Genomic DNA, 11,211 nt, shown 5'->3' with positions numbered 1-11,211 from the left:
CCATACATGAAAACACCCACATGTTTGATAATTTAAATGCACAAATTGAATAACTCGCAAGTCAAAGAAGAAATCACAAGAGAAATTATAAATATTTAGAATTTAAATAACAAAAATAGCACATGCCCCATAAAACTTGTGATATAAAGGCAAAGTGGTACGTAGAGTAAGATTTATAAAGTAATGTGATTATAATTAAAAAGTTAATATGCTGAAAATGTATCTGTATGTCCAAAGAGTGGTAAAGGATGTAAAACTAAAGATAAGAACATATAATAGAGGAAAGTAAACACAGAAAGGAATGGTGATGTGAGAACTTGGTTATTTGAAAGAATAATAAAACTGACAGCCCTCTAACAAGTTTAATCTAAAAAAAGAGAGAGATAGAATAAATAATATTGGAATGAACTTTAACCAAAATTATAGACACTATAGATATTAAAAAGATAATAACTTAGTACTAATAAATATGAAAACAGACGAGCAGATCATTGAAAAATATAATTTACAAAATGTCTTAGGGAACAACTAAAAAACAATAAATAGGCGTATTAACATTTTTTTGAATTGAATAAGTCAAAAACAACTTTCTGAAAAGAAAATACTAGTTCCACGTAGTTTGATTAGCCAGCTCTAGGAACAAGTAATTCCTGAAAAGGTAAGTTTCTAAGAATAAAAGGAGAGAGACACTCCCCAATTCATTTTATACAGTTAGTATCACTTTGTATGAAAAACTGTCAAGGGCATTACGAGAATGAAAAATTACAGACCAATCTTCCAAATAGCAATGTAAAAATCATATATGTGTTTATCTGCGTTTTTATATATGCCAGAATTATATATATTTATATCTGGTTCATTCAGAAATAAAAAGTAAAATGGCAAGCCATTAGTAGAAAAAGATATTTACTCTATGTATAGAGACAGTAAATATATTTATTTATATATTTATGTATGACAAAAATGTACATTCATAATTTAATTTTTTAATGTGATGTCTATTAACCAGTAAGAAAAATAAAGACTATCCAATTAAAGTGGGAGGGAAGGCAGGAAAATAGACCTGATCTAGACATCACAAATGAGAATATTAATGATTTATCACAGCATGGAATGAAAATGATGAAGTGTGCTGAGAATATGCAAATACAATTCAAGTGCACGCAATTAAAATCCCATATCATGATTAATCATAGCAAATGTGTGTGTGCATTCCTAGCAACAAATTAAGCAAAATATGCATAAGACTATGATAGACATATTAATTATTAAAAGACTTCAAATAAGTCCTAATTAAATGGAGAGATATACAAGATATACCATGTTCGTGGATTGGAAGAAGCAATATAAAACAAGTCAGTTCTCTGCAAATTCATGTATAGATCAAAGGTATTTGCAGTCTAAGTTGCAATGAATTTGTATGTATGTGTGTATATTTAACTTGTCAAAAGAAGTTTCCAAAATATATATGGAAAAACATGGAGCCAGGATAACCAAGACATTTTAAGACAACAAGTTAGTGAAACTTGCTTTACCAGATATCAAGAATTCTTACAAAATGTTTACATTCATGACACTATAGAATTATTATAGGGAAAAGCAAACAGATCAATGAAACAGACTTGAAAGTTGATTTATGTCAGAGCTGGCATTGCAAACCAGTGGGAAAGTATAGACTTTAAATAAACATTACTTAGACAATTGTTATTGGTGTGGAAAAAATTAAATCAAAGCCCCTTTTAACTTCTTGCACAGAAACAGATTCCAGACAGATTAAAGACATAAATATGAAAGGCAAAACTACACAACTTTCAGTCAAAATATAGGACAACATATTTGTAATATTAGGAGAAGGAAAAAGTCTCTCTCTTTTTTTTTTTTTTTTTTTTTTTTTTGGTAGACATGGGATCTCACTATGTTGCTGAGGCTGGTCTCACTCCTGACCTTAAGCAATCCTCCCACCTTGGTCTTCCAAAGTTCTGGGATTACAGGTAGGAGCCACCACACTGGGCCAGGAAAATTGTCTTAAGATGCAAAAGATGCAAGTCATTTTTTAAAAGTGATAAATTAGCTAAATTAAAATTAAGGATTTTTGGTCTCTAAAAGATATGAAATATAAAAAGACAAACAACAAAACAAATATAACAAGACAAATACAACAAGACAAATACAACAAGACAAACAACAAGACAAATATAACAAGACAAACATAAAAGACAAACTGGAAAAAAAAAATGCTTGCCCTATATGTTACTGACAAAGGAATAGTAACTGAGCAAAGAACTTCTGCAAATCATTTTAAAAAGCAAATTACTTGATAGGAAACTGAAACAAAAAATTTAAACAGTTCTTCAGAGGAGAGAAAATCCAAAGGATCAAAAAAATACAAGTAAGATTCTCAGCTTTGTTAATCGCCAAGAAAATAAAAATTCAAAACACCATTAGGTACTATATTATGACTTCCAGACTGACAAAAGTTGAAGAACCTAACAAAATCTAACGTTGGCAAGGATATGGAATTATCCTTCTGGTGGGATCATAAATTGAGACAAGCATCTTTGAAAACTGTTATCAACCAGCAAGTGTTTCTTCTAGAAGACAGGTGTATATTCATAGCACTCGTTTTCATAACAAAAATAGGAAAAATCCGAATGTTCATCAAAGATAGCAGAGGTAACAAACTATGTGAGAGTCATACAATGAAAACACTGCCTTCTTGTGACAATGAATAAATTATAGGTAAATGTAAAAACATGGAGAATCTCAGAGACATAATGTTGAACTAAAAAGGAAATATAACACATACACTATAATTTTATCTATATAAAGTTCAAAAATATGCAACATTAAATAATATGTTACTTAGGAAAATACCATCTGGGAAAACTAAAGTTAAAAAAAGACAGAGAGAGGCCGGGCGCAGTGGCTCACACCTGTAATCCCAGCTTTGGGAGGCTGAAGCGGGTGGATCACGAGGTCAGGAGATCAAGACCATCCTGGCTAACACAGTGAAACCCCGTCTCTACTAAAAATACAAAAAAATTAGCAGGGCGTGGTGGCAGGCACCTGTTGTCCCAGCTACGTGGGATGCTGAAGCAGGAGAATGGCTGGAAGGCCATGAATCTGGGAGGCAGAGCTTGCAGTGAGCTGAGATGGCACCACTGCACTCCAGGAGAGAGACAGAGAGATAAACACAAGTTAATTCAGCCAGGGTGGTTTCCTCTGAGTAGAGAGGAAAGGGAATGGGACAAGGACTTCAAGGATAACAATAATTTTTTTTTTTTGGTAGTGGTAGTGGTGGTAACCAGGTGGGATACTCCAGATGTTCATTGTATCATTAGTTTTTATATTTTATACATAGTTTACAAGTATTTTGGGGGTCTCCTCAATATTGAATTTAAAATTTTTTAACGAATGGTCTTCAAGGATTGTCTTTCAAGAAGTAGCGGCATAGATGAACAAAAAGTGTTGGAACCTTACCTAGACTGGATACTCTGGCTGAAATATGACAGGAGGGACAAAGAGGATCAGCTGCAGAACCTTAGTCTCAGAGGAAGTGGCACAGCAGATCGAAAACCAGTGGAGAAGCTCAGATGTAATAAAACAATCTGGGGATCCAGTTACTAGAACGAGGTCATAGGAAAGGGATAGATGACATAGAATGAAGCCAGAACCCAACCAGGGCCAACACTCCAAGTGAACCAGCACTAAGGCTGAATCATTTGAATTATTGTCCTGAGTTCCTTTGTCCCAAGGAAAAGCATGGATTCCATCGCTGTTGTACAGGGTTGAATATTAAAAGAGGAGCTGAAGAGAATCAAGCCTTAAATGAGAAGTCTGCAAAGGTGAGAAGCTAAGCAGGTCTTTATATCACTGTCAAGAAAAAAATGAATTTCTTCCTATTTTACAGATAGAGATCCCAAAAGAAGTTTAAGTTACTTATCTGAAGTCATTTCATCATCAGTTTGGAACTAGAAATAGAATCCATCAGTCTTAGTTCTTTTCGTTGATGTCATCCCTCATCTACACTCCCTCATTCATAAATTACTTAGCAGCTACACACAGTCTGTGCAGGAAGCAGGCCATGAGTCACAGGCTCAGGTGTTTCAGACAAGGTTTTGTTTCTTTATTTTCAGTTCCCATCTTTTTTTTTTTTTTTCGGCTCTAAAAACAGCAGCTGTGCCCAGCAGTACTCAATGGAAGAAAGAACAGAACTCATTTATAGAGCAGAGGACAAAAATAGTTTGCCCAGCATTTATACTATGCTCTTTGGAGCTCAGGGTCAAAGAATTCAGCAGGAGTTTTCTTTAATAACCTAAATTTAGTTACTTTCTTTTACCACGTGGTAGTGGTTTTAAGTGTCTATTCACATAACAATGAACCTGAAGGTCTATCCAATGCCAACAAGTTGGATCACTGCTTAGGTGGAAATAGCGTGGCTTAAAGAAATCAGCAGCATATAATTGAGGTCACAAAAAGACATTTTGTTGGCAAAACCCAAGAGGCTGTGGTAATAAAGTATGCCTGAAAATGAGAGTAGAAAAATATTTCCCTGCGTAAGTGTTAAACTGCATCAGACGTTAAATTTACCTTCAGAATTATCTTGCTCAGAAGAGTAGACCTCTGCTTCCTAAAGGAAAGAAGAAATTTTAAAATAAATAAAACACATTTAAACAACCCAGGTCTACCACCATTTTTCTTTTGTTTTTTTGTTTTGTTTTGTTTTTTGAAACAGAGTCTCTGTCGCCCAGGCTGGAGTGCAGTGGCGCCATCTTGGCTCACTGCAAGCTCCGCCTCCCGGGTTCACGCCATTCTCCTGCCTCAGCCTCCCGAGTAGCTGGGACTACAGGCGCCTGCCACCTGGCCCAGCTAATTTTTTTTGTATTTTTTAGTAGAGACGGGGTTTCATGTTAGCAAGGATGGTCTCGATCTCCTGACCTCATGATCCGCCCATCTCGGCCTCCCAAAGTGCTGGGATTACAGGCTTCAGCCACCGCGCCTGGCCTTAAAAGTTTATTTTTAAAAAAGAAGAAGATTACAAAGATGAAGAATATGGTATTACTTTGCAAAAATCACACCCACAGCTCTTGCCCCCAGTGGTATTTCCTATATAAACACTGAATAATGGAAAAAAATCTTGCAGTAAGAGCTAAGAGCCATCAAAAGTTTCATAAACAACATTGAGTAAAAGGGTAGTAATGTGTAAGGAAACAAAATTTTGCCATTTGGGTTTTTTTCTCTCTCCTAAAAAAATAAATGTGATCTTATTGTGCTGTTGGTTACATTTTGTTGGATTTATACAGTAAGTGTACCTCTTCTATTACTTCAATAACTTAAATAACAAAGATGAAGGGGCAAAACTCATGGGATTGGGAAGGGCAGTTCTTATTTACAGTTGTATCCCTAGCTTTGAGCATAGTGCCTGGGATGCATTAGTTGGGCATTAAATATTTGTGAAAGGAATACATTAAGAATCAGATACTGGGAAGGGGCTGTAATGAAAGAACAATTTTACGTGACAAAATTGAAGCTGACTGCTGCTCTTATGTCTGATTATAGAGCTTTAACTATGATGGGCAAAGCAGGAGGGCTTTGAAGACAGCATAACCACCTGTGGAATCCAAATCATCCAGAAATCAAATGAAGACATCTTTACTTAGTTTCAGGAATTGTCCTACAGTTTTAAGATGAATGAGATTTTTTTCAGGCAATTGAATCTACGCCATGAGAAGTCTACCCTACCCATCACTGAGGATGTACAAAAGTCCCAGGGAAGCTGGTGATAGTTGTACTCAGGAAACTTGCCCTTGACCTCCAAATACATCTACAGTTGCTGAACCATGAGCTACTACAGCAGCTATTATGGAGGCCTGGGCTGTGGTTCTGGAGGCTTTGGTGGCTGGGTCTATGGCTATGGCTGTGGTTGTGGCAGCTTCCGCAGGCTAGGCTATGGCTGTGGCTATGGAGGCTGTGGATATAGCTGCTGCTGACCATTATACTATGGAGGATATGGATTCTCTAGCTTCTACTGAAGAGTGAACTCATTCTTTGGATCACTAGAATCTGTGTATCATCCTGACTTAATTCTCCTTTCAGGTCTTTTTACCCCCTCTGTCAACTGCACAGCCACTTTCTTGATAAACCAGACAAAGCAGCAAAGGGTGCCTTGTGAACTCTTCAAAGTGAAGACTCAATTCTGGCAACAAACACAACAGAAACAGTGGCAACAACAAGGGGAACCCTTCCTGTAGAATGACCTAGAATCCCACCTTTCAAGCTGTGAATCCCTCTCTTCCCTTATTAATATATCAACATGGCACCAACTCTTCTATTTCAATAAACTAATTTTAACAGTAGAGCAAATTTGGTTGAAATTTTTTTTTTCTATTTTATTTTGGTAAGAACACTTAACATGAGATCTACCCTCCTAACAACTTTTTGAGTCAACCATACATTATTGCTGACTACAGGTACCATACTGTACAGCTGATCTCTAGAGTCCGTTCACCTTGCCTGACTGAAACTTCATGTCTTTTTGTCAGTAACTCTCCATTTCCCCCTTCCCCCAGCTCCTGGTAACTGCCATTCTACTCTTGGATTCTACAAATTTGACTCTTTTGGATGCCTCATGTAAAGTGGAATTGGGCAGTATTTGTCTTTCTGTGGCTGATATATCTCACTTGGTTTCATTTCTATCGATTCATTTCACAGAACCAGACCCAAGCTTCCAGGGCCTGTGTGCGTGCCTTCACCATTGTATATTCTGTGGTCATGACAATACCTGGCACGTATAAGGCAGTCAAGAATATTTGTGGATTAAGAAACTTGCTCATCGGTGTTATAATATTAAATCATTTTTAATCTGTCCAGTGGTTTGGGGATAATGGTGTTCTTTTACAGCTCTCCACCCTCTTCTCACCCCATTTCCTCTTACACACAAACATACTCACAAAGTCTGGTCAAACATCTCTCACCCTAGGTAGAATTTATTTTTGTCCCAGTAGCTGACAAAAAAGCTCAACAGTAGCACTCCATATGTACAACCTTACAGGGTTGGGCAGAATGCCTTGCATTTTGTCAAGAAACATGTATGAAAAATTATTTGCTTTCAAGGCAAGCTACAGATATTTGCCACATAACTAGAAAATGTGCACATTTGGACTTCACCATAAACAACCTAATGTCTATCAACATTATAATGGAAAAATAAATTGCAGTATATTCTTACAATGGAATATTACACAGCAATGACAATGGCCAAACTAGAGCTACAGGCGACAACCTGGCTGAACCTCACAATCATAATGTGGAGTGAAAGAACCCAGGCATAATAGAATAAATACAGTATGAGCCCATTTATTTCAGTTTTTAGACAAGAAAAATGAGATTACAGGGTTAGAAGTCAGGATAGTCATTACCTTTGGGAACACAGTATTCACGGGAAGACTCGAGGGGGGCTTCTGAGGTGCAGGCAATGTTCCACATTTTGATCTGGCAGTGGTTACATGGAGGTTCTTTCTAAGTCATTAAATTTATGCTGTGTGTGTTTTTCAGCATGTTTGTTATATTTTGATATAAAATAGTCTAAAAATTAATAATATTCCATGATTTGAAGTGCCTTCTAGGAGCAGATAATTCAGATGGTTCAAAATTTTTTGAGGACCCACTTTGTATTACATGCTGGCTGCACATATGGAAATTTCAGATGAATAATCCATAGCTTTTGATGTCAAGAAACTCAAAATATGGCAGCCCATAATAGAGGCATAGATGGGGAAGGGAGGTCTGAGAAGGGGGTGGTGAGTTTCTATTCCAAAATTTAGGAGAAGATTAGGAAAGTTTCTCCTAATGTGCCTAAGCCTCAACTTCAGGATATACACATGGTATTAGTATCGTTAGTCACAAATCTAATCACATCTGAAAGAATAAGACCTAAAGAAAGTTAAACAGTAACCACAAAGAAAATCAAGTAAAAAACATGAATTAAGAAACTTGCTCACATATGGGTTTCTCTCTTTAGTTTAAATAGGAAGTACATTTTGCTCAATGGACATGGAGTATATTTACTGAGTGTGCTGTGGGTGATATGAGTAGGAGATGTGTATGATTAACAGAGAAAACAAGTTTAGCTCAATATCAACAAAACTTCAAAGGGAATTTTGATGCCTAAAAATTATTCTAGATAATTTTTGAAAATTACATAATAGGCTAAATTATTCTTTGGAATATCATGAAAAAATTTGTTATGCTGATAGGAAAGATGCAAATCTATTAACAAAAATGGTGTTTGCCATTCCTTTAATTAATTTATCTACTCTATTAAAATGGTTTGGATAAGTAAAGATACACAGTTAATAATATCCTTTGTGTTTCTCAAGGATATATTAGTTAGGCAACAGTATTCATGATTTTATATAAAGCCTTCAGCATTTCAATAGTGTTGCCTGATGTGTTTGGGATAGCAGATCTGAGATTTAACACAATTGATGTTGATATCAAACATTCCTCATGCTAATGAATGTGTCTGAAAAATATATGTGGATAAACAATGACTTGAGAACTAGGAGTTACTCGTGAGGGTGATAAACATAGTGATCAGCACAAATCCTGACCAGGCAGTTGCTTTTATAACCCCATTGGCAGCTAGTATCTTCTATTTGACAGAAATAATATACCACATATGAACCTCTCAGTAAATTCAACTTTCCCCAAATGCCTGCTGAGATTTATCTTGCACAGAATGGATTAAACTTTCAAGGCTTAGAGGAAAAATGTCCATTCATCCCCAACTCACTAGCTAAATAGAATGCCAAGCTCACATCTTACGTGAAAGGAAGCCTTTAAGAACCATTCGGATGACCCAGAGAGAGATGACATTCTCTACCTCCCACGACACCAGGACTGGAGGCTTTAAAAAAACACATGTTTGTGCTGGAACCTAATTAGCACTAATCCTATGTGGCAAAATAAGCCAGGGTCTGATAAGGTTCAGAACATTTGTTAGGAATAATTTTTCAGTGTTACTTAAAATCAGAATTTTTTTATTTTTTATTTTTATTTTATTTTTTGAGACAGGTCTTACTCTATCACCCAGGCTGGAGTGTAGCAGCATGATCTCGGCTCACTGCAACCTCCGCTTCCTGGGCTCAAGTGATTCTCATTCCTCAGCCTCCCAAGTAGCTGGGGAGCATGCACCACCATGCCCGCCTAATTTTTGTATTTTTGGTAGAGACAGGGTTTCACCATGTTGCCTAGACTCGTCTTGAACCTCTGAGCTCAAGCAATTCACCTGCCTCAGCCTCTCAAAGTGCTGGGATTACAGGTGTGAGCCACCGTACCTAGCCACAATTAGTATTTTTTTTTAATTTTGAGACGGAGTCTCGCTCTGTTGCTCAGGCTGGAGTGCAGTGGCGCGATCTCGGCTCATTGCAAGCTCTGCCTTCTGGGTTCACGCCAGTCTCCTGCCTAAGCCTCCCGAGTAGCTGGGACTACAGGCGCCTGCCACCATGCCCGGCTAATTTTTCGTATTTTTAGTAGAGATGGGGTTTCACCGTGTTAGCCAGGTTGGTCTTTATCTCCTGACCTCGTGATCCGCCCACCTCAGCCTCCCAAAGTGCTGGGATTACAGACGTAAGCCACCACGCCCGGCCCAAAAAGTATTTTTAAAATTAAACTTTGGGTGACTACTATCTGGAAGTGCTTGTAAGTAGTAAAACAAAACAAAACAAAACAAAACAAAACAAAACAAAATCTCTGTGCATTTTGTAAATTCCTCTGATTTATTGGCTATTTTCTTATCTATTATTAGTTGACTATAAATGATATTTATAGTAAAGAAGTAAGGTTTTGCTAGTTCCTCTATAATGTCTAATTTGTGTTGTAGGTAATTTGAAACAGTTGAATCCCAATTGACTTCAGATCAAGAAATATTTGTGTTTATGATTTGGAATAATGTTTTGGTATTAGGATAATATAGGCTATACTGCAATAACAAGTACACCCTCAAATCTCAGGCTTAATCCAATAAACTTATTTATGACTCTTGTCTAAGTCTTACTCAGTGAGTCAGTTCTCCTTGGAGCTCTCCTATAGTGACTCAGGGATCTGGGCTGCTATGTTTTTTTTGTTTGTTTGTTTGTTTTGTTTGTTTGTTTGTTTTTGAGACGGAGTCTCGCTTTGTCGCCCAGGCTGGAGTGCAGTGGCGCGAAATTTACTTGAAACCAGGAGGCAGAGGTTGCAGTGAGCTGAGATCGCGCCATTGCACTCCAGCCTGGGCAACAAGAGTGAAACTCCATCTAAAAAACTAGAAATAAAAAATAAGAATAATAATCTTCTAAAGAGATTAACATCTGAGTATTGGCTCTATGCATCTGACTCCACAGCCACACGTGGGCAGGCAGCCCTCCCTGCCTTACTGAATTTCTAACACGATCAGGAAAGAGGTTTTAAAAAGTTGTTTTCCAAATTCTGGGATTCCATCTTCTGTTCTCTAAGGAAACCTTAATTAAACTATAATTTACAGAAATATGTAAAATTAAAAATACTTAAATATGACATTTTGTTTTTGAAGAATGAAACCCACTGAAGTGTTCATGATGAGGGTCAGAATCATTACTACTTAACCATTGGTATCAAAACCAATTTCAAACACATAAGCAGTAGAATTATTCTATATACTATTAATAATCACTTCAGGTAGAATAATATAATATTGGAACTGGTGTAACCTCTTATTTTACAGATGATGAAACAGCATTGGAGAAGACTGGTCAGATCACCCAGTGAGTGACAAAACCCAGACTAGAACCTAAATCATTCACTTTCACCTCTTTCTTTTCATCATCACATTTTATAGATGTTGAACAACAAAGGCAAAAGCAAGAAATATTGTATTATCACAACAGAAAAATGAAAACTTTTCTTTGCTTTCTGGGCTGGTGAGCTTTCTCATGTTGATTTTTGATCTATATGCTGATTGGTCTGTTCCCTTCCTTTGGGCCAGAACTCAAAGGACTAAAATTAGCAAGTGAAAACTGAACGTCACGCCCACTTATTCTCAATGTGATTACAATCGAGATGCTTGTTGCACTGATTGTTCAAGAGATGTAAAACTGAGAGGGGAGAACAAAGATAGGTTCAAAAGTTTTGAAGTGGAAAGTTGAAGCCCAACTCCTTCTTGTCTTAGAGTTAAAAGTATATGTATTCACCAAG

The 11,211-nt window shown here is 36.8% G+C and overlaps 1 protein-coding gene across 1 annotated transcript; it reads left to right on the top strand.

Moving 5' to 3' along the window:
- Window positions 1-5,628: 5,628 nt before the first annotated feature.
- On the top strand, window positions 5,629-6,651 carry KRTAP19-8 (keratin associated protein 19-8). Its single transcript, XM_037990867.2, is given in 1 exon segment — window positions 5,629-6,651. A coding segment is annotated over 1 exon segment (192 nt). The 5' UTR covers window positions 5,629-5,840; the 3' UTR covers window positions 6,033-6,651.
- The last annotated feature ends 4,560 nt before the right edge of the window (window positions 6,652-11,211 follow it).

This window comes from Chlorocebus sabaeus, chromosome 2 (assembly GCF_047675955.1).
Source record: "Chlorocebus sabaeus isolate Y175 chromosome 2, mChlSab1.0.hap1, whole genome shotgun sequence".
NCBI lineage: Eukaryota > Metazoa > Chordata > Mammalia > Primates > Cercopithecidae > Chlorocebus > Chlorocebus sabaeus.
The sequence above is the reverse complement of the archived record's forward strand: the minus strand, read 5'-3'. Positions and strand labels throughout refer to the sequence as shown.